Source organism: Chroicocephalus ridibundus, chromosome 1 (genome assembly GCF_963924245.1).
Source record: "Chroicocephalus ridibundus chromosome 1, bChrRid1.1, whole genome shotgun sequence".
NCBI lineage: Eukaryota > Metazoa > Chordata > Aves > Charadriiformes > Laridae > Chroicocephalus > Chroicocephalus ridibundus.
Genome location: NC_086284.1, coordinates 218,347,712 through 218,372,658, shown reverse-complemented (window position 1 = coordinate 218,372,658; position 24,947 = coordinate 218,347,712). Strand labels below are relative to the sequence as shown.

The window sequence follows — 24,947 nt, the reverse complement described above, 5'->3', positions numbered from 1 at the left end:
CAAAACATCATTTGAACTCATGGAAACTTTTTAAGCCCTGTAAAGAAACTTTCCTCCCCTTTCGAAGGAAGCTGTTCCCCTCTAAAGACTTCTGAAAACTCTGCTGGAATCTCGTTTCACTTTGTCTCTGAAAGAACCATCCCATACCCGCAACTCCCAGACAGGCATAGTGTTAGTGATCATTAATACACACAAAAATCCTAGCAATTTCCGCCAAAATAATAGCAATAATAATGGTTCTTACCATGATTATATATCATCATAATATACTCGTGTTTTACAATTACAAACTAAGATAGAAAGCAGCCACATAAACCTGGGGAGGTGCGTGCTACTTCCTAAGAACTTTGCAAATATTATTCATCCCTGAGGAGGCGATTTTACAGATATGAGGGAATAATTTAAAAGGATTAAAAGAGCTTGACCCAAATCACAGCAAGAGTCAGAGCTGGCAGTTAGTTCACTCCTTTCAGTCCCACGCAACACGTGTAATTCAGAATTTGGGGAGGGGGGGGGGGCTTCCATACTGTCCTGTTACCCACGTAGCTGGGACGAGAACTGCGTTTGTTGCTATCATCACCACTCCACATTAGAGTGCAAAAAAGCTGTTTCAGAAGAGACTTCTCGTATAAATACTCTAACTTCAAAGCCAAAGCTCTCAAATCTCTCTTATCTGGCTGGGGAAGCAATACAGCCGCTTCGCTGCAACAGCATCCCATCAATCACGGACACACTGCACTTGGGAGGCAGCAGATCTCATCTTTGCTCCTCCTGATAGTTTGGCACGTGTATTTAGTCCCATCGCATGGCTCTCTGATTTGCAAGCCTCCCCAGAACTTCTAGGGGAGGCACACGTTACTGAAAATCTTGAAAATAAACTTCTATGGCACGGTTTTAAGAAAGCTGGTGACAATTTGCTGCGATGGCTACCAGGTGCTTTAATAATGGCACATACGAGATGCAAAGATTGCTGTTAGCTTGACATATTTAACAAGAAGGACATACCCTCTTGCACAAGCAAAATATAAGAGCGCTTAATTTATGTATAGCTACTGACCTGCATGCAGAGACTGGAAGAGGAAAGACTATACCAGCGGTGACACTGGAACGGACCACAGTTACAGACTCAATGTTGAGACAGATTTTGTGGGTCATCGAATCATAGAATGGTTTGGGATGGAAGGGATCATCCAGTCCCACCCCCCTGCCCTGGGCAGGGACACCTCCCACCAGCCCAGGTTGCTCCAAGCCCCGTCCAACCTGGCCTTGAACCCCTCCAGGGATGGGGCAGCCACAGCTTCTCTGAGCAACCTGGCCCAGGGGCTCACCCCCCTCACAGCAAACAATTTCTTCCTGAGGTCTCATCTAAATCTCCCTCTTCCAGTGTAAAACCCTTCCTCCTCATCCTATCACTCCCCTCCCTGAGCCAGAGTCCCTCCCCAGCTTTCCTTTAGGGACTGGCAGGGGCTGGAAGGTCTCTCTGGAGCCTTCTCTTCTCCAGGCTGAACCCCCCCAGCTCTCTCAGCCTGTCCCCACAGCAGAGGGGCTCCAGCCCTCCCAGCATCTCTGTGGCCTCCTCTGGCCCTGCTCGAGCAGGTCCATGCCCTTTTTCATGGATATATAGCCAGTTATGCCTAGACATGGCCAAGAAGGGATGTATTGGCAGTTCATGCAGCTCCTACCTGCAGAAGAGGCCGCTGCACACCTAGGATCTTCATGGTATCTGCATTAGCCAATATTTTCAGGGGATCAGATGCCTTCGTGACACCTTCAATCTCTTTATTGATCTCAGCCAGGACCTGATTGAGGAAGATGTTCTTGATGTACATGGTGAGGAACTCGCGGAGAGGACACTGCTTGGCTGGGCCAAGCTCCATGGCATGCTCTATTTCCTGGATAAATCTGGAAAACAGAAGGGGAAGAATGCAATGTAATTAAACCATGTAGTTACTCCAAATGTGTTAGTGTGGTCTTTGCCATTCCTACATCTCAGAGCCAAGCACCAGCAGTGGGGGAGTGACTACAGACTCTGCCGACCTGAGGCATGAGGAGTAGAAGAGGTCTATAAAGTAGCCTTCAAAAAACAAATGCATGAAATGCCAACAGCTGGAGAGACTCAATGGGTGGAGAAAAACAGACAAAATGGGGAAATGGCGAAAATCCACAACCTGGGCACCATTTGTGTTTATCCGTCCAAAAGTCACTGACTGCTCTATTTGAGACATACTGGAAAGGTGCCTTTTTTAAAATAAAATCTCCATAAAAACATTCAGGATGCTAGAAATTCCTTGGAAAAGGTAAATTTCCTTCTCTGGTTGGTCACTCGATTCCCACAGGTGGGTTCCCCACCCCTAAACTGAACAGCGGTATATTCCAGCTCAAAGTCTAGAGAGATCACTGAAAAAAGCAACGCATATCTATTATGCTGATATCATACTGCATTATGGATGTCTGTATTATGCTATATTTTTATTACGCGTTATTGTTTCATCCTAGGATTCCATTCCCGTGTATGCAGAACGGCATGCCAATTCTGGGAATATTTTAACACAAAATGTTTGCCATCTCCTCCTGCAAAATATCTTTATCTCAGTGAGGCCATCTGTTTAACAGATAGAAGTTTCTTCTAGAAATTACCTCGTCATTCCTTTAACTTACATCTGAGGCAACGAAATTAGTCTTCCTTTCAAAACTGGATGTATCAAAATAATTAGGAATTGATTATCAGGAGCCATAATGGATTGAGACATGCTGTCTGAAAGGGAGGAGTGTGCATGGTGTTGACACAGCCTTCTTCATTGATGCACATGAGTGCCTCGCAATCTTTTATATTTTAATCTCACTCCTGGAGAGGCTGGGATTGTTTTTATCTTTGTTTTACACGGCAGCAGCGTTTGACCTTGGATCTCCCAATATACGCAGCAACACTCTCTGCACCCTGAAAGCCACCACGTCTTCACTAGGAGACTTTTTTTTTTTGCAATGGAGACATCTCTAACAGTTCCAGAGCAGTCAGCGTTTATTAGCGATGCCTCACTGCTAACCATTTTCCCAAACACTTCAACGAGGTCTGCTTAATTGTCCCTCATTTTCTACCTCCATGTCCAGCACTCCAGAGGAGGCCGCTTCCCTTCAGAGGACTGACTGAGGAGCTCCCGTCAATTTTAGTAGCATGATTTCTTTCAAATCTGAACAATTTGCTCCCTAAAGCCTCTGCAGTGTTGACTCCATCAGTCTAGAGCTGACACATTTGGGCCGATGCAGTTATTGCTTCCGCGGGGGGACCCATTCGCGGTGAAGTTTGAAGATTGCCTCTCCAAAGAGAGATGCTGCATGGAGAGAAGTGCCAAGGATGGCAGTTTTATTCCCTGGCTTTCACAGATCGATAACGTGAATCGGCTTTATCAAACCGGGAAACAGCGGAGTCGCCCAGGAAGAGAGCAGAAGGGACCACCACCGAGCTTATCTCTGAAATAATAGACCTAATGTCACCAGCTTCGAGTGACAACCACTGATGTCCTTAAGGGAATATTGTCAAGGTTGATGGGACCACATTGAACTAACTTACCGCATCTTTTCATGCCTGCCAATAAGTTTGCCGACTCTTTCTTAATAAGCTTATTTACACAGCGCTTTTGATGTACAGAATTCACGAAAAAAGATGTGAATTCTACCGTAATACCTCCTTCAGATGGGAAAGGAGAGGCACAGCAGCTTGAATTTGAAAGGAGCAAACTTTCAGTGAACTGAAGGGAGCAACTACTAAACACTTTTAAAATCCAGCACATGCTTAAACATGGGTAAACCAACATAAATAGAAGAAAACTTTTAGAGGGAGAACGGCCACATACGAACTAGCAGCAAACTATTATTAGAGCTCAGATGTGCTGACCTACAGCAACTCCTTATCCCACAATAGCTTGATGGTGTTTGTAAGTGTTTCCTATACCAGAGACTAAATTGCTTGTGCGGGGCCGTAGCAAAGGTCGGTGCTAGCGAAAGGTGTAATCAAGAATTTTTGATTCCCAGTACCTGGCATTAATCACCATTTCAGATCTCTCCTAAAGACCCGCGCCGTAATCTTCAGCAAACTTTACCTTGATTAGAGAGCTGAGTCCTGGCGGCTGGCATGTTCTAATAGGCTTTAATTTCTTGGCATAGACGAGACAACAGTGGTTCACCGAATACTGGTACCGATCACAAATATATCCCTATTTCACTTGATACGAAACAAAGTAATCACAGATTACGAGAAAGCTGCTAGATAGCAATGACTCTGCGAGAGGGGATTTTATGAGTGCTCAGCAATACTTGTGATAAAGAACAAATGGTAAAGAGCTTAGGAAAGCAGATTTAAACTCGATATCGGGAAAAAGTTATTAAGAATGAAACTGTGCACGGCATAGAGGACTAGAGGATACGGATGAGAGGCCTGAAGTTTGAATGTTCGAGTATAGCTTGATTAAACGATAATGGTAATGAAAAACAGAGAATTCCTGAAGTCTTCATTTAATCAAAAGATCTCTACCAAAGGAAATGGAAGGAGAGAAAAGGTAAAGAAAAATGTAACATGGATGTCAGAGCATCTCTTACAGTAGGGAACAGCCCTAAGAGTTCATAAATTTGATACTCTAATGGTACCAGTACGTTACCACTTAGTACAGCCTAGAAGAAGGATGACTGAGGGCAAATTTGGTGGGGTCTGCTATGTTTCAAAGATGACCTCACCATGTCTTCATCAGCCAGGATGAGGCCCAGCTGCTGGAGAACCCCCATCTGCTCAGCAAATGGAGCACTCAAGACAGCCACTGTGCAGCTCTAGCCTTCATCCCACCAAGAGGAAAACCCCACTGAGGACACGACCAGGGTGTCCAAGCAAGCATCACAAGGCTCCAGATACAGAGGTATGGCAGATTTGCTCCAAGAATCTCAGAATCACAGAATGGTTGGGGTTGGAAGGGCCCTCTGGAGATCATCTAGTCCAACCCCCTGCCAGAGCAGGGTCACCCACAGCAGGTGGCACAGGAACGCGTCCAGGCGGGGTTTGGAATGTCTCCAGAGACGGAGACTCCACCACCTCTCTGGGCAGCCTGTGCCAGGGCTCTGCCCCCCTCAGGGTAAAGAAGTTCCTCCTCATGTTTAGGTGGAACTTCCTATGTTTGAGTTTGTGCCTGTTACCTCTTGTCCTGTCGCTGGGCACCATGGAAAAGAGTCTGGCCCCATCCTCTGGACACCCACCCTTTAGCTATTGATGAGCATTGATGAGATCCCCTCTCAGTCTGCTCTTCTCCAGGCTGAACAGCCCCAGGGCTCTCAGCCTTTCCTCAGCACAGAGATGCTCCAGTTCCCTCTTCATCGTCGTAGCCTCTGCTGGACTCTCTCCAGCAGTTCCCTGTCCTTCTTGAAGCAGGGAGCCCAGAACTGGACACAGGACTCCAGGTGTGGCCCCACCAGGGCAGAGTAAAGAGGGAGAATGACCCCCCTCGACCTGCTGGCCACGCTCTTTTTAGTGCACCCCAGGAGACCATTGGCCTTCTTGGCCACAAGGGCATATTGCTGGCTCAATCCTGCTGGCTAGAATCCTTCTAGCACGTTCCATTGCAACAGTGATGCACCCTATGCATTCTGTATTGAGAGGATTATTCAGAATGCCATTAAGAACAGATTGATCTAATGCAAAACATTAATTTTATGTATTTCTTAAGAGAATTAAGGCTGCAAAGTCAAACACTGACACGTTTGGAAAAGCAAGGATTGGAGTTGCTTGTGTCACCTTAGTTTGGCCTGCCGTGCATGACATTGCGGTACAATTTTTAATTACGCAATGGCACACTATTGCTCTCATCAGCAGATCCTTGTCTTGTCCTAGGAGCAGGATGGTCGGTGTTCAGACAGCAAATGTCACAGCGCTGGGACTTTGCAACTGTCTTCTACACGACTGGAGTAACACCCACCAGCAGCTAATTGTCACCTGTGTGAATCACTGTGACACCAAGTGAGACACTTCTGCCACCAAGTCCCACGGGGCTGTCTACACCGCTTCCAAACTCCTTTCTTCCTGCCTTCTCATTTCTTCTTATGGCTCCTGTTTGTGGGAATTCGGCCACCAGTTCTCTTATTTTCCTTGGTTCCTTATCCCACTTGTTCATCCTACGTTTCTCCTCTCTCCTTGGCGTTTACATCAAGAAGCATCCTCCTCCAGGCAGCCAGAGCCCAGCAGGTACGGGAGCCCAAAAAACACTGCGAGGGGAGACAGCCCTTGGCTCAGGAACCAGCACCTTTGCAAGGTCCTTGCCCTTGGCTTGGCCGTGCCCATCAAGAACTTCAACCTCTACAAACTGGAAGCCTCTTATGAGAGTGTGAGCACCGCACTTCTTCAAAGGTGTATAACCCAGCCACATTTTGGTGTATTTTCAGGGGAATGGCAAGAGGCGCACCCTTTACACAACAGTTCTTCTTACTGAGAAATGTGAAGACGCAAATTCCCAGCCAAATAAAAGGTCACCAGAATTTGCCAACATGTACGACGTCTTTCTTCTTCTCATTCTCAGAAAGAACACATGTTTGAGACACATTTTTCTAACAAAAAATATCTAGCCCCAGTTGGCAATTAAAGACTAGCCAAATTACAAGAAACTGAAAATGAAGTTTTCAAAAGGGGAAGCATTGGGTGGCATTAAAGACCCAACAGATATTCTCTGTTTTCTGCTTGGCAGATGCATACACATACATTCACAGTCACACACTGTGTGATTTATTTTTTAAATTTCAAATACTGCTGGTTAGCTTACTCAAACATAATTCAGTCTTTATAAAGAAGAAAATATTTAACAGCATCTAAAAAAATATATTCTAAGAGTACTTTCCAAAAATGTTCCCATTTTGCTCATACAAGCTATCCATGTAACCATCAAGCTGTCAAAAAAGCAATTTGATCCATGGCTATCCCAGAGATCAACGTTTATGTCTGTGTGTGAACCAGCGTACATGATAAGAAATCACATTTTAGTCAACGACGCGCTTATATAAAATGCGTAAAAATCGAAGTGGAGAAAACTTTTTGGCATTTCAATAAAGCAGAGCACCGGGGAAGGTCTGGACACGATTCTTCAAATTGGTTTTGGACATACCTGCCCGTGTGTAAATCCAAATGACCAAAAAAAACCTCAATTAAAAACCATCTCTATAGCGAAAGGCTGTTTCACTGAGCCCTTTTATACCCTACTATTTTGTTTTTTACTCTCCGAAGAGTGAAATTTGAGATACAGCTCACTGTAAAAAGGGGCCATAAAGAAGGCCTTGGAGGAACAGCTTTGATTCACTTTCCATTTGCTCCGATTATGCTACTCGAAAAAGAACCATTCGGTTGTAATTTAGTAGGATTTCTGAAACGCTATCAACAACTGCATTTAAAATCATCTCTCAACGGCACACAAAAACTGAGGGAAAACCTATAAAGGTTAACACGCTGTGGGGTGTATTCTCTAAATGCGAGAGAAGGAGCCACATGGCACATTCAGGATAGAAAATTCCCCTACCGCTGAGCAATTACACTTATTTAACATAACCGCCGTATATGTCAGACCTGTAAAACGCAAAACCACTTCGTCTGAATAAAAAGGCAGCACGAGGTGTGCCACCAGATTTCGGATAATGGTCACTAGATAGCCCTGGGGTTTGCCCGAAATCCTACAAAGGCTCGTAGGGATGTCACTGCTGGGAAGGACCGCTTTTATGAGATGTCTGGACAGTATGGAGCTCTCGAAGATGGGAAAAAGAAATAGAAATCTGCATCTAATCCTGAATTCAGAACCTGCATTTTCAAAATGATGCACAATTTTTAACTTGTTTTATCCTCCTGTGAAAGCATTTGAGGTGATTTGCGGCTGCAATTAAGCATTCCCCTTAGACAGAAAAGCACTTTCAGTAAAATGAAGTATCTTTTTGTAAATGACAGTCATTTGGATTAAAAAAAGAAAAAAAAAAAGGCAAACCATTTCAGAAAATTTAATTCATTCTAACTCACAACTTAATTGGCTATGAGGACTGTCTTACCTAGGCTGAAAGCGTGCAATAAAAAGCACAAAACCTAAAAAAGCTATACGGATTGATTTAGAAACCTACACCTCTCACAATCCCAAGGCTTTCTTCTCCCTTCTTGTGATCAGATGTCTTCTAAAATATCATTAAAAGGAACTGAAGACATGTCATTGACAGTGCATAACATCAACTACTCCTTTTCTTAATGATGATGATAATATTATCTGAAATTCCCTCCTCAAACAAATGAAACAGCAAAAAAATTTAAATATTCCAAAGCCTTATTAAGAAAACTTTTACAGACATTCAGTCCAAATTTACATTTCAGCTTCGTTCATTTTCATATGATCCTAAACTGTTCTTTTCTCTTTATCTTCGTTATAAAACGTCCAAGTACCTGGAATGAACCTTTTGGTGAGCTTACACAAAGCAAGGAAATATTAAGGAAACGTCAGAAATCCTTTGAACTGGATGCCAGTTACCGACAGAACGGCAAATCCCAAACGGGTTGTTCAGACTCAAGGCAATCAGAGATAAAATATCCAAGCCTATAGGTTCTTGAAGGTTTGAAGACTCGTTCAAACTGAGATAGACACCTGGAAGATTCCAGATTGTCCACTACCCATCCAGAAAGCCCTCCCACCCCAGCAGCGGGCGTTCTTGGAGAGGGTCAACAGAAGGGACAGCCAAAGATGATGTTCTCCTGCCAAGCTCTAAGATAACCAACAAGGTGCGGCTCTGATTCCCAATTTACCACCCTCATGATAACGTGGCCAGGCAAAGAGGCTATTTCCACAACTGTGGGCAACCAAACTGGTATATATTTCAGTATATTTAAGTCACATAATGATCTACTTGGAATACAATCTATTTCTCATCCATACTGGATCTAGTCCATCCTCTGACTCCTCTCTCCTCTCTCAAAGTGGGACCTACTGATGCTCCCGTACCAAAAGGTACCGACCATTACACATGTACAGAATACCGCAAATGAAATTAAATTAAAAAATTCACCGCAGCACATAGATCAGAGACTGTTTGTTACTGAAGAGCAATCAAACACGTAGTAAAGTAACAGAAAGCACATTACTTTGCATAAAAACTTAACTACAGAGAATTATTTTGGTTGCATTATCAGTTACCCCAGGATTGATGTTGCACCGAGGAGCGCGTTGCTGATAAATATTGTGGCTATATGCAAGATAATAGAGCTGCTTCGGTACGAAGTAAGTCCAAAGGGAGCTGTATGCAGGGGACAACAGCAGGAATAAAGGTTTACGCTCTTCTCTAGGTGACCCAAAATGTGATTAAAATTATAATCATCGTAAAAAAGTGTGAACAGCTCTGGGACACTCAACGGAGATTTAGCTACGCTAAGTGCATTTAAAACCTTAGCAAAACCAGACCAAAACCCAGCAAATATCAGACAAAAAGCATTACTTTTCTGTTATTTTGAAATATTATACAGCATAAACATCCAGGAAGGTAACGACTATGGGAAATTAGTACTGTTAATAGAAAACACCAAATTTGGGGCACTTTTCACCAAAATATTAAGGTTTCAGCTCAACAAAATTAACTGGCAGTACCAGCCAGACTGGTGTCCTCAACACCAAGCTGGGTTTGATGGGCTGTTTTGGGCAAATGATCAGATTCTACTGTCAGTCCCCATCACTTCAGTCCCTCCCTTATACAAGCAGAAATCCCCAACCAAAAAAAGCTCGACTACTTGATGTAGCTCTTTCAGTTAGTGTAAAGGCTTCTGACTATGTCCCCACAGAGCTGACAGCTTTAGCGCTGGAAGATAAAAGAGTCCGGAACTTTTGTTTTTAACAGTAGCTAAAAAAATACGAGCTTTAAAGAATTGATTTCTGTGTTGTAGTTGCTCATCCATGAGATTGAGGTAAGAAATACCTCCTTCCCATGCAGGTGTAATATAAAAATAAGTATTTCTTTGCCTCTGAGGCACTACAAACACCACACACACTCAGAAAAAAAAAATTAAATTATAATGTAGCTATCATCTCGTGCTAAAAATATCGCGTATTTAATGCTTACCTATCACCCTAAGAACACAACTTTCTGACTTAGTGCAACTATCTCAGGACAGACCAGGTGCAATTTCTTCTGTTGTCTCCAGAGGGGAATATTAGCTAGTATTTGGACCACAAGATGCGGAGCCAGAACTAATTAGATCTAAAACTTCATAATGTATAGAAATGCGTCTCTCATACCCTACAGCTCAGACGCCTCTCACCGAGCCAGAACCATGAGCAGCGTCAGCAGAACCACAGTGGATTTTTGTTGGGAAGGTTGAACCTTGAAGGCAAATTTCAATGTGCTAATTACAACCTTTTCAACTGCACGTAGCGATAGGACGAGGGGCAATGGTTTTAAACTAGAGCAGGGCAGGTTTAGATCAGACATTAGGAAGAAGTTCTTTGCAATGAGGGTGGTGAGACACTGGCCCAGGTTGCCCAGAGAGGTGGGGGACGCCCCATCCCTGGAGATGTTCAAGGCCAGGCTGGATGAGGCTCTGAGCAACCTGATCTAGTTGAAGATGTCCCTGCTCACTGCAGGGGGGTTGGACGAGATGACCTTTAGAGGTCCCTTCCAACCCAACACATTCTGTGATTCTATGATTCTGTAATTTGAACAGCACCCCACATTTCCATCCTCCTCTCCTCATGGCCTCAAAACTGCTTTTATTTCCTTTTGGGGTTGCTGTTGTAGTGGAACGTCTTCATTAACACCCGATACCAAGGGCATGGATGAAAACATCCTTCTGCTCAGATCCAGTAGAGGTGATGCGAGTGCACCGCCACAAAGCCTCTTCCTTGCTTTCCGTTTTCAGCTTGTCAGAGGTAAATCTCATCTACAGGAGCAACAATTTCCTCGACAAAGCCAGCACAAAGTAATTCAGGCATCACAAAAACTAGCAAGAGCCCATCCGATGGAAGGTTTCTGGTGCGGTGGTTGGACTGATGCTCGCATCTCGTGGTCTCTATCCTCTCATCTCTTGCAAGGGCACGAGCGAGCTTGAGGAAGCTCCTGCATTTCCATCCGCTGCCGAACCTCAGTTAATAGCCAGGCGTGATTTTTCCAAAAGTGGCAAATCTGAGCGAGGAATAACCCAGAATTTTGTGACCCTCTCGGAGAAATTGACTTTCAAAAGGAACAAAACAGCATAACTCGGAGTTGTTACTGTGAAATGAAGGCTATGAAATGCCTATCAATATCACAGTCCTGGGCAAAACATGGGAAAATACACCGTACAGACCACTGGAATGGCGCTACGTTACTTAAGAAACAGAAACTTGGTAGGTTTTGAGCCTAGTTGTAAATTTGTAAAGGCATTAGTCTGCAGAGTTAAAACCCAATCCATTGGCCTGTGAATTTACAGCAGTGAAAATCTAACTTTATTCTTATTGCAAAGATGTTATTTCCCTTTCTGCAGATGAAACAGAGCAATTATCAGTGCCACAAATCTGCATATCGCATTGATACGACTGGAAGACCCACAAGCAGCTCCCTCTGCGAGCAGATGTGGTACAGCTGCTTCTCTTTGAAGGCAGGCAAAAGAAGAGTAACTCAAGCGTGAATCACATCAGCTCGTTCTGTTAATGAGGACGCACCCGAAATACAAATCATGAGTGCTACAGTAAAAACAACACGAGCTTGAGCTGCAGTAGCAGTTGCTGGTGGTGGTTTTGGGGATTTAGACCCCTCGCAAGGAGCTTTGCATATGATGCGACTGGTCCGCTTTAGACCAAGGTGGCATCTCTATGTGGTATGGAGAGATGAGCTCCAAGGTTGAGTTATGGCTAATCAGCTGAGTTGCACTAAGTGGTTGGATGTGTCCTCATCCCTGTTGTGACCTGGAAGTAAAGCGCAGCCCACGGCTTAGTTGGCATCCGGAAAGGGCCAGGAACACGCGGGTGGTAGGTACTAAGTCACTGTCACTTGGTTATTGCAAAAGTACACCTAGATATGGGATTCACTGTCAGTCCTCTCCTCACCTTGCCCTGTCCTGATACTGATGGTCCTTGACCCACTTTCCACTCACCCTGCGCCACCAAGATAAAAATGTCTTCGGACGTCCCCGGTGAGCGGCGGGCTGCGTTTGCTCCCCTCCACGAGGCCGCGTTTTGGCAGAGCTCCATGCGTGGCTGTGCGTGCGTAGCCACACACCCCAGCGTGTAACGCCGCCTCCTGTCAGCCCACCCTACACGGGTGCTTTTGAGAGCTGACTTCCACTTTTATTCTGCTCACCCCCTACAGACTCCTAACTAGGCCTTCAGGCCGCTGAGTTCATTTTGAGAGCAAATATGAAATACCTTTATTCCCTATATGCCACGAACCTCCTTTTAATCCTTTTGAGCAGGTACAGGTTCTTTACAACGTGAGGCTGGAAGCAGGAAACCTGTGATCAAATGTTTTTGTCTCTTCCTAATTTATTGAGGAACTTTTTGGGGTTGTTTGGGTATGAAAGGCCTCCAAGTCATATGAGGAGAGGCTGAGGGAGCTGGGCATGTTTAGCTTGGAGAAGAGGAGGCTGAGGGGAGACCTCATTGCCCTCTACAGCTACCTGAAAGGAGGGTGGAGAGAGGTGGGGGTTGGCCTCTTCTCCCAGGGGAATAATGACAGGACCAGAGGAAATGGGCTGAAGCTGTGGCAGGGGAGGTTTAGATTAGATATCAGGAAGAATTACTTTACTGACAGAGTGGTCAGGCACTGGAACAGCCTGCCCAGGGAGGGGGTTGAGTCACCATCCCTAGAGGTGTTGAAGAAACGTCTAGATGTGGCACTTCAGGGCATCCTCTAGGCAGAGACTGTAGGGGTTGTAGGTTTGTTTGTTTGTTTGTTTTGGGTTTTTTTGTGTGTGTATGGTTGGACTCGATGATCTCAAAGGTCCTTTCCAACCACGAAGATTCTATGATTCTATGATTTTCCCCATTTCTGCAACAAGCAATGAATGTTTGCAAAGTAAGAGATCCTCCAAACTGCAGAAGGGTCCGGTATCATTAAGACGCCAACGAATCCCAGCTGTGCACATCCAGGAAGAGGAAAATGTAAAATTTCACCTCCAGCGAACACGGATGGCAGAGCTCAGCAGTCACGGCAACACGCTTCGCCTTCAGCCTGAAACACAGCTGTGAGGAGCTACTACTTTATCATTTGGCATTAATAAACAAAAACCATAAATTATGTGGTTTAAATTCATACTGAACTGAGCAAACACAGCTCCCATAACCGGCCACCCCTTGGCTCTTCCGAAGCTGCACCACCAAATCTCTCCCCTCCAGTCCCTGAAACCATAAGCTTCCAACCCAAAACTAGACCGACGTTGAGCAAAGCCTGCCAGTTGCCTCCAAGTTACAAGATTGCTTCGTGATGGAGATGATAATCCAAAATGACCACTGCACTAAATTACCCACTGTCGATCCACTTGCAATTTAAATCCAATCCTGTAGGCGCCAGAAGATAAATGTACTAACCACGATCAATCAATCTCTCTCTCTCTCTCTCTCAAAAAGTTGTGCGATGTATTTATTTGACGTGAACCCGGGGCACGCGTACGCTCAGAGGCATTTTCTGACCAGCTCTGACCGTGAGATGAAGTCAAAGCTGTAGGCTCCCACCGCTTCTTCTGCTTCTGACCTACCATAAAAGTAAGGGCAATGCTTTACTTCCCATGACACTACAACAGGTAACAGGATTTCATGACTACCGATGTCTTCGGTACTGTGCACGGCAGAAAATACATACAGCCTTGCTTAAAAAGCATCATAATTTTAAACAATCTTGACAGTCAATTCCAAATGGATTCCTGCCTATCGCAGAGAAATATCGTGGGGTTTCATTTAATGCATATAAACCACTTTAGCCTCATGCATCGGTAAAGATGTTAACAGAACCATCGTATAACGCCATCCTATTACACAAAGTGATCCGAAATATGAAGTTCACCAGCTTTAGCTTTTCTTTTTATTAGATCCTATTTCCTTTAATGCCATATAACATTCAGTTTGTTGACGACCACTGAAATGTAATGATAACCCCCCACCCCCCCCCAACTTCACATTCTCTCCTGAGCACAACAGCTTTGTAAAAATTAACTTATTATTCATATTATTTTTAAATCTGATCTGGCGGCACATTCTTCGTGCTCAAACCTCACAGCTCTCAATCTGGCCCCTGTAAAAAGTAACATATGCCGACTATAAATCTTTAAAATGGCTCTATTAATAGAGTAGCTGCGGTGACAGCTTTATAAATGGGCACCATCTTTATGCAAACTGTTTTTTATTAGATTGCATTATAATGATTTGTAACAGGAATGCGAGGATGGCTTTGGAGCGGACGGCAGCGAGGAACAACTCCCACCAGCCAGCGGTTTCAAAGCCCGTGAATTCGGCGTGGCAGATTGTGTGCGCCTACAACAACAGACACGATCAGATTAGCTTTGCTACACCTCTCCGCTCCCCTGCTTTTCCCAATCAGATAGCAAACCGCCTAATAACCGCCTCTGTGTCTGTCAATCCAATTACTTCCTATTTGCTATGTGCTGACGCTCCGTTAAATAAGCAGACAGATGGCGCGATCTTTCATTATCATCCATCGGACTGGTTAGCCTCCGGCGTGCGGACAGGGCTACGGCCAAATCAGAGGTTACTCCAAAAAACACAATGAGGCAAATAAAAAGGCCAATCCAAGAGATCATGGAATCACAGAATTGTTAGGGTTGGAAGGGACCTTAAAGATCATCGAGTTCCAACCCCCCTGCCATGGGCAGGGACACCTCCCACTAGATCAGGTTGCTCAGAGCCCCATCCAACCTGGCCCTAAAAACTTCCAGGGATGGGGCTTCCACCACCTCTCTGGGCAACCTGTTCCAGTGTCCCACCACCCTCATGGTGAAGAACTTCTTCCTAACATCCAGTCTGAATTGACCCATCTCTAGTTTCAATCCATTCCCTCTAGTCCTACCATTACCCGACATCCTAAAAAGTCCCTCCCGTGCTTTCTTGTAGGCCCCCTTAAGATCCTGGTAGGCCACACTCCTCGGAGCCTTCTTTTCTCCAGACTGAACAACCCCAACTCTCTCAGTCTGTCCTCACAGGAGAGGTGCTCCAGCCCCCTAATCATCCTCGTGGCCCTTCTCTAGACACGTTCCAGCACGTCCGTATCTTTCTTGTAGTAGGGGCTCCAGAATTGGACGCAGTACTCCAGGTGGGGTCTCACAAGAGCATTAACTCCAGGGTCCATTTGGGGACATCCTGGATTATCGGGGCTTGATGGAGCAACTGCCTCCAGGAGAACATAGGCCTAAGTTTAGACGTCCTGCTACAGACACCTAACTTAGTCATCGCAACGCTGTGGTACCTACAGTGAAGAGCTGATGAGAGATTCTGGCTGTCCTCTCTGCAGCAGTTGGCTTTCCTTTTAGCCAACATGGAGAAATAGCCAGGAGGCCCCGTTCAATCACCAGCTGTAGGATGGTTGCATCCCACAGACCTGTGTCCCTGCAAGTATTTGGCAAATGTAGCTCCATGGACAGCCCTGCTCTCTTCACAAGTCTAGACCACTTCCATTTTACTGTAGGAAATCAGACACTGTCACCCCTGAGATCTGCAGCAGAGCTTAAAGTCAATGTCAAGTTCATCCCTTAACCCTCCTTTCCACATTTTAATCCTGTGCCCAAAGCTGTAACAGATATGGCCCTGAAACACATCAGATGGAGCAGAAGAACATAGATCCTAGATCATTTCCATATACCTCATTGCCTGACTTGAGAATCCGGATGGGACAATATTTGGCTAATCAAGGAGGTGTTTCAGTAAGAGCCAAATTCACCAGCGGTGAAAGTCTACTCACACACCACAGAATATTAGTGTAAGAGGCAAATTTTCTAAGTAAGGAAACCGAGGCAAAGAGTAGCCATTGCCGAACACCCGGGAACAGGATGTATCTGTGCAACAGGCCTAGAACTGGGAACATAAAAGCCTTCCTAAGGTCACAGCATCTCCGTAGCCAAGTCATGGGCAGACCCAAGAAACCCGCAGACTGCCCAATGGTCAGATCTATGAATGAGGGTATTGGCCAGACCCATGCTGCAATGACTTGGCTTCCTCTTCTGTCTTCCTCAACACTGAGGATAATGACTTAGTTTGGTAGGATCTCGAGAGTCTCTGCCATCCTGGTATGAACAGCAGAGGCTACCAGGACCCATAAACGCACAGTTGAAGCAAACAGGGGGGCGACTGCACTAGAAGGCGGGAAGCGTTAATGTGCTGAGCCACTTTGAGCGGGCAACTTCAGAGCTCTTTAATGAGGATAACAATTTTATGGTCTTGGTTTGAGGAAAAAACCACGACCATTAAGTACATCATCATCTTTTCTAAATTGTTTTGTTCCTTACTGATTAGGAAGTAACTATATTCTGCAGGAAGCCCATCTCTGCCTATTCTTTCCCTCTCCTGAGGACAAACATGATAAGCCTAGGGCCACATCAAAATTAGGAGCAACGAGTAAATAAATATGAAGCCTCCTTTGAAGATTCTTGTTCCTTACCAGCCTCTCGTAACGTATACCTGTTGCTCTGCAAAGGGAATGGAGAAGTGGGGAAAGATGTTGGTTTGAGAGCCCCAGAGAGAGAATTAATATATTGACCTTCAATAAAAAGATGTGCTAGCGCCTCTGGTACTCCTCCATCTGACCCAGAGAGACCTCCAAGGAGATTTCAGTTACTCTAGCTAATTCATCTCCTGACATTTATCACCTAAGGAATCAAATAATGCAAATCAATGGTATTTTTTCTCCATGCGTGCAAATAACCTACAGAAAACAGAAGGCGATCCCTACTGATTTTCATGTAGAGCACAGAGTTGACCTGAGATGCTACTGACTTGGGTTGGGTTTTAACAGTATGGTTAAAATGGAATGTGAATTTCCATTTCACATGGAAATTAAGAGATGAGAGAGAGACCTTATAGCCCCTTCCAGTATGTAAAGGGGCCTACAGAAAAGCTGGGGAGGGACTCTTGATCAGGGAGGGGAGTGATAGGACCAGGGGTAATGGTTCTAAATGGAAAGAGGGGAGGTTTAGATTAGGTATTAGGAAGAAATTCTTCCCCGTGAGGGTGGTGAGCCCCTGGCCCAGGTTGCCCAGAGAAGCTGTGGCTGCCCCATCCCTGGAGGGGTTCAAGGCCGGGTTGGACGGGGCTTGGATCAACCTGGTCTGGTGGGAGGTGTCCCTGCCCAGGGCAGGGGGGTGGAACTAGGTGATCTTTAAGGTCCCTTCCAACCCAAACCATTCTATGATTAAGAGTATGCACAAGAGAAATCACTCTAAGACGCCCAGGTAAGCAAGCACACATATATTAAAGAATGCAGTCTGAGCACAATTACTTTACTTTCTCACTAACCTCGGGCATGCAACACCACAGGGGAAAGCTCAGCGGCTCTCATGCCACGGATCTGGCACCCAACGCGACTGCGTCTGTGCCGCTGAGTTACACCTATTTGTACAGGAACGCAATGATCTCGTCTATAAATAGCTGCCAGTGTAAAGACACTGCACTTTTGAGATGGAGATTACAAATCAAGCCAGGCGACGTGCAGCTTCATGCAGTTTCAACCTAATCACGTTCATTAGTAAGTTGGCAGAAAAACTTAACTCAATTGGGGCAGGCTAATATTGCTGTTTAGGAAGGCAAGGAAAAGTGATCAAAGAACCAGCTGTGCTCCAGGCTCTAGTCATTAATATGCGCGCACCTTTGTCTACAGAGCCAGAGCTGCAGAAAAAGTAATGACAGAAAGTTTACCGTACGCCCTTGAAGATATTTATGGCAGGGAAATTACACCACAATTTCAGGAGCCACCACTATTTCTCTGGAGGGCTGAGATGAGGCTCAGTGGGCTCGTTTTACAGGGAGAGGTGCTTGCAGAATGTGTTTGAGAAAAACAGAAACAACTTCCGGAGGAAATACAGATGAAAAGCGGGTATCTGCATTGCCTTCGACCACCCACTTCATTCAGCACCCAGATAATAACCGACGGTTAAGAGGAAAATGGATTTGTATCACGACGGACCTGAGCAACAACGCCGTGCTACTGGAGGCAGCAAATTCGAATAAATTGGGTGTTGTACCTCCACTACGGACCTCATTCCTCTCCTCAAAAGAGTGAGGGTACTTGCTTCCATGTCCTCAGCAATTTCCAACATCATGAGTTACATTCTTCCAAATTAGGCTAATTTCCTGTGTAGTTTCATCCATGTCGTCCAATGTACGGTGTTTTTTTCAACTCCTGGTCTTAAAAATTGAAATGAAGAACTACTGACAGATGATGTCTCCTGCCCAGACTGTTGGTTTCTGTCCACAGAGTGATCCTTATAAAACACACGTAATTTATTAGCCTAATAAAGTGCATGAAGTTGCTGTAAAACACAGCATAAACATATAAGGGCTGCACTGCCATCAGGAAAACTATTTTCTGACCCTGGTAAAGTCACTTTGTGTTCATAAGCGTGTCTGCTTTATTATCCCGTAATTGCTTTGCACAGATGATAGGCAGTACATTAGGAGCGGCATTCGGTTCCGTAAACATATAATTGTATAAAATGGGGCTGTAAGAACAGTCTAAGGCACACTACGACTCCTGATTACAGACTATCAGATCAAAGGACCCACGTTTTAGAGGAGGGTGAAATTATCTTTAGACACAGGCGCAGAAGAGGAGAGCTGAATGCAGCAGATCGACTGGACACGCTCCTTACAAAGCTCACGAATCCGGGCTGGAAGAGGCCAGTACGATGGTACTGAGGTTGTAGAGTCTTTCCATCCCACAAGGTGGGACACAAACTGCCCGGTAGCGCTAACGGTGACTCTACGGATGACTTCGTTCTCCATAAATCAATGCTCGCAAAGACACAGGTTAAATCATTTTTGATGGCATAAGGTGATGGGAATTGTGCTCCCCTGCATCTGTGAGATCTCCGGCGACGTTATGCACTGAAAGAGGAACTCTCCTCTGAAACACGCATAAAATTACAGCAAGGACGGGGAAACTCCTGTTTACGACCGCATGGAAATTACGCTAATTAAGGATATGTAACAGATGGGCTGATAGAACAGGCTTTCAACCGTGGTGATCCCACCCTGCCCTGCCAGCCAGCACCACTCCAGTTGAAATGGGATGGCAGCTTTCGGGTATCTCGTCTTCCCAGCCCGAAAGCGTTCTGTGATGCGTTGCGGCGTTACACTCAAAATCTTATTATTTGCAAAAGAGACACACTGCGTGCACAGAGCCAGGAAGCCGTGAGCCTAATTAACTCTTAACTAGCTATCAAAATACGGCAAAGAATTCTTAGTAGTCCAGTTACAATAACGTTAACACAGAGTCAGGGCAAAGCCTGAAGGTCTTCTGCTGGGGATGGCAAAACCCCCACATTTACTGGGCTACGAGGACGTTTCTTACAGCAATAGGAGAAGGAGTCCTCCCACTCTGAATTCAAAAGTCACCCTGTAAATAAAGCTTCTCGTTTGTGTTTATATTCCTCCAAGGCACGACAAACCTCAGCACAAGTCCTGTGAGGTTGGGAAGATGAAATAGGCGGAAATAAATACGGAGAACCATGCAGATATCATTCAGCACCAATCTTACAAAATACGACTATGTTTTTCTGATATAAAATCACACCTTTGTGGCTACCTGCGTTGTAAATCGTGCTCAGTTTCTTCACGTTCTCCTTTTCCCTCTCTCACATGTTTTTAATTATCAAAAATAGGTAAAAATGGGAGTACAACTACAGGAAACGCAGCACTGCAGATTCTGCAACGTCATGGATAGGATGGATGTTGCAGCAGTTTGATTTTGGATTTTGTCCACAAATTTTATTTTCCTGCATTGTAAAAAGTGCACCAGGAATCGGAATCCTAACACTTGTCCGAACTCAGCCTGCCTGTGTAAATCATTTTAGTCCTCTGCATTTCATCTTCTTCCTCTAACTAATAAGACGAATAGTGCTTGAATGCTGTGAATAATTTATTACTATTCCAAATTTATTATTATGCCAAAGTTATTCTTGTAAAGAAATACATTTTCTGAATATATCAATTTTAGGTGTCGCGTACAAGACAACTTAAAGGAGGCCTAATTCAGAAAGGACCTAAAATGTGTTCGTGGAGAACGAAGCTTTCTGGGCAAAACATCATCAACTAAAATGCCCCAAATCACCATTTGCATTTGAAAAAAAAATAAAAAATATAGATGTTCTGATGATGAAATCCTGATATGGAAAGCTGTTTTTGAAAAGATGGCATTTGCGCTTCATCCTCTGTAGCCATAAATCTCATCTTACTGCAAAAATATCCAGGAATTTATTCTTGTACCCCAAATAGCCAGATTATCAGCATCGAGAATTAGGCTCCCCTTTATCCCAGTAGTGCTGGAAAGATGAGGAACTTTCCCTACATTCCTGTGCCAGCACACATCACCTGTGACCTGAAGAGGACACCGTTTGCGTGAACATCAATTTCAGTGTCCAGGAAGATTTAGTCCACGGACCTCCCTGCTAAAACTCTCAACTAGGGTCAGCTGCAGTCTCAGAGATGCCTTTCCTTTGTGCTTCTCAAATTCTGCCTTGATTGGGTTCCTTATGTCCATACTTGAAAACATATTTCTTCTGCCTGGAAGTCTTGCTTTCCACCCCTGCACCCAAGCACGGGTGGCTGCTGTTGCTTGATTTAGCACAACACAGCGGCCAAAGTGGGATTGTCTCATGGCAGAGAAGCAATATCAGATTGAAGAACTGCATTAGCAAAACGCTCGTTATTTAGCCCGTTGGCCAAAATGACTCATAACGTGCAAAGTCTGGTGTTGCTGGTTCTTCAGCAAGCGGAGAGACAGTAAAGAAGAAAGAGGGAATGGAGGAAGCGTTAACTTAACACTTAGACATTCACGTAAACACAGAAAAAAAGAGAACATAGAATCATAGACTGGTTTGGGTTGGAAGGGACCTTTAAAGACCATCTACTTCCAACCCCCACTAGTGTGGGCAGGACAGATGAGCGCTGTCCCTGTGCAGTGAGACTCCAGGTAACTCAGAAGGTCAAGGTGACATCTAGCTCTTCCCCTGGCACATCACTAGGGACCACAGCCCCTTCGTTGTCTCCTGTCCTCCCACCCCCTTGCCAAAGCCATCGCTTCAAAGCACAGCTTAGTTACTCATCATCTGCTTCCGAGTCATCCTGGACCTAGGAGGGCACTGATGTAAAATGCTGATTACAGAGAGGCTTTCAATTTTTCAGGACTCTTCCTTATGAATACAGAGAATTTTATGCAGAGAAAAGCTCAAAGATGACTTTTTTCATGCCACCGACATGAGTTAATCCAGACAAAGGTGTGTGAAGGGGTGAGTTCTTGAGATCCTCTTTCCCATCATTTAATTTCAGATCAGTGGAAACACTTCAGTTCTGGGAAGGGGATGCATCCATGCACTGAATCAGTTTTTCTCCTTTTAAAAACCAGAATGATGTCTCCAAAGCTAAACAACTGGATGATGTTTGGTCTGTGCCAAGTAGCGCAGACTCAAAAAAGGCAGGGAGGTGTTGGCCCAAACTCAAGTCCACTAGTAGAGAGCAACTACAACGGCTGCAGCATCTAGAACATGATCTACCGTTAGCAACCTTACTATTTAAATAGGCAAAACAAGCTGAGAAAACGGTGAAGAACACACTCCCGCAGTCTGCCACATCTTCAACATGCTCTCCCTCGGAAATTTAAAACCGATGACTGGAGTAGGAGCCACACCAAAAATAATCCCATTTATTCCCTCCATCCATTAAAAAGAAGAAGAGATGCTGTTTTAGATCAGGCATGAATAAAGAAAAAAAAAAAGGCTGTGGTATCATGATTTGTTCCTTTAATATTTATCCTAAAATAGATGTTGCTATTAGGTTTATGTACACAGCACCGTAGCTGGACTTGACAACTCTACAGACGTACAATACGGCCTCTCATAAACACGAAAGAATGAGTCAGACTCGAATGAAATCAATCTAAAAATGGTAAGAATTAAAAAACAGCCTTTCTTTTTCCTTTGCTTTCCTATTTATGAGCCTTCAGGGTTCATCTCAGTCACAGTTTCAAGCCAAGTCCCATGGGCACAGAGACCAGAAAACAAGGTAAAGAAGACACAAACCATCCCTCTCCCTCCCAAATTCCTAGTTGAAGAGGTGGTGGTGTTAATGCGAATCCGTCCCACCTGGAGACATCACCTGCTTGTACTGCTGAAGAAAGCGAAGAACTGCCTCCTGCCTTGCAGGTCCATGCCACCGCAAGCACATCCCAGCAGGACTTTGACTTTCCCTCTTTTTTAAAGGCGACGGTATTGCCCGCCCGCCCGCAGACCAACTCTCAGTCTGCGCAACGGCTGTTTTGTACCTTTCGTTTGCTGCTCTTGAATTACGTCCTGGGGTTTTTTCATCGTTATTTCCATTTTGGCAAGACTTTTTCTATTCAGAGCCTGTGCACCAACACGCGCGCAGTCCTTTCAAGGCTGGCACTGCCTGACTCAAAGAACCTAAGCTCTGAATGACAGTCAGCCCTCTGGACTTCCCCGAAGTTTTCACAAACCATCTATTTTTAAATGAGTGTGCCTTTGGCACGAGCTTGTGCGATGCCTGGACATCCAGAAGATAAGGGAGCCCATACCCACACTTAACGAGCTGAATACTCATTTTTGCTGAAAATAGAAACAACCTTATCTGTTCCTATCTTTGCAGCTCCTGGAGTTTCTTAGCTTTTGGATTCAGACTTTATTTTTTCTTCTTCTTTTTTTTGAAAAATTAGAGTCAGAAGGGATAATTACCCCAATGAAACCACACAGAGCATCTGTGGGCATAAAATAGATGCGGCACGTCCTAAAGCTTAACTTAAAGCTTTCCTTAACGCTGTACAAAGCAGATTAAGATTTGCAATCTCCTTTCCCGCAGCTGCAGGTCACCGTTGCTTATCTGCTCATAAACTGGAGTCATCCTGCCTCAAGTCACTCTTCCCGCAGCTGGGCAGCGTGGTGCGTCCTCTGTCACAACGGGCACGCGGAGGGGAAGGGCGAGCTCACGGCATCTTGAGCCATGGCAGTCCCCGATGACTCAAGCAGGAGAAGATAAACAGCTTTGGAGGGAGAAGCAGCTTGGGAAACGAGTAATCGGAGAGAAAAAGTACACGATTAACTACTTCAGAATAGTACGGCTGTGTCCCTGGTTGGCGAACGTATTTCTGACGTACTTATCATCTGTTTACTTCAGTGGCATGTCGCTAGGACGCCAGGTAAAACGGATATCCAAGAAAATGGGGAAAAAAAAGCTGTCTCGGGTTAAGGTAAAGCCTTGAGTGCTTCAAACCTAACGTGCACTTGCAGGCAGAAAACCTTCTGCCTGATAGATCAGCCCCCTCCTGCTCAGCAGATCTCGTCTTTATCTCACAAGTCCATAAACCTGCTTGATCTTTGAAAAGAAACTTTCACCTCTATCTGCCCAGGTGCGAGACGGCTAGGAAAATGCGGTGGGTATCTTCCACTTACAATAGCTTAGAAATTACAACTGTAGAGTCAATATTCCTAATGGTTAAAAAAGTTAGAGAATAAAAACTTTATTCTCAGGTGTCTCAGCTACTTTTGAAGAACCAGAAGTTAAAAAACCCCAATGTTTTACATCGAAATTAGGGTCCTTTGATAGGGAATCCTTCAACTGGGTGACTGAATTTGATAGTCCATGTTGTCGGGGTTATTTTTGCATATAACTTCCTCATTTATCTGTCTAGGAGGAAACGTCAACTTCAAAGCAATCTGCTTTTAAAACACATTTCCTTAGTTACGCTTCTGATGTCAACAAAAATGACTCAAGAGAAGAGAACGAGAGAAAAATACCTAATTACTTATCACCACTTCATAGCGCTTAGCTGCGCTTCTCAGGCTTTGTAAAGAAAATCCATCTATTAATTTCAACTTTTATTTCCCTGCAGCACTGACGCACAAGCAATTATTCTCTTTGGACCACTGCCCAAACGAGAGATACAGAATACTTAACTCCCCCCCCACCTCCCCCCTAAATACTGCTTAAAATACGCATGCAGAGATTATAAACACATCCATGTACACACACATATGCACAGGCAGCTACACCTCCCTGAGCACGACAGGCTTTCTTAAAAACTACATTTTGGGTCTGAAAGATCTTGAATCAGCAACACACTTACCAGCCTACAACTCTTCCTACCACCAACCATGCTCAAGCAGGTTTAAAACAGCTTTTCCTGGAGCAGTTCCACACTTGAGCTTCTCCAGCACTCCAAAGCCCCTCTCCTCCCTTTAACGGGATGTTTTAGCCTCCTGACTCTTACAGCAGATGCATTGAAGACTCTGTGATGTCATTTAATTACAGACTTGGGGAAGAAGGCTGAAAGCTTTATTATACCCAGGCTGTGCTGTCAGCTCTCCAGATGGAGTCACAAACTATGCCATATTGCTCAGCCGGGAACTCCAACGAGGAGAAAGAGGGGACCGGGAAGTGGAATCCAACAGCTCACCGCTCCTTGGTTTTTTCCCCTCTTTAACATTAGCATGCAGCATTCAAGCCCTGATGAAATAATAGCTTAAGATTAGTCTCTTCTCAGTTCCGCTCTCTCTCTCTATATATATATTTACACACACGTACCCTTATCAATATAATCATAATTGCGCAGATAGCAAAGCACACGTACACATGCAGCAGCAGAGAGGCCTACGTAAAACTTTAAATAAAACGCAAGATTCTGCCAATTCTATGTATTCACCAAGTTTTATATATATATAAAAATATATATATATATATATTTGTATCGCAAATCCACATTATTGGAGA

General features: G+C 44.6%; 1 protein-coding gene across 1 annotated transcript in view; it reads right to left on the bottom strand.

Moving 5' to 3' along the window:
* EXOC4 (exocyst complex component 4) overlaps positions 1-24,947 on the bottom strand; it is a 429,176-nt gene that overhangs the window by 116,264 nt on the left and 287,965 nt on the right. Inside the window, exon 11 of the mRNA XM_063323708.1 lies at positions 1,683-1,902. Within this exon, the coding sequence (XP_063179778.1) occupies positions 1,683-1,902 (220 nt within the window). The remainder of the gene's footprint in view (positions 1-1,682; positions 1,903-24,947) is intronic.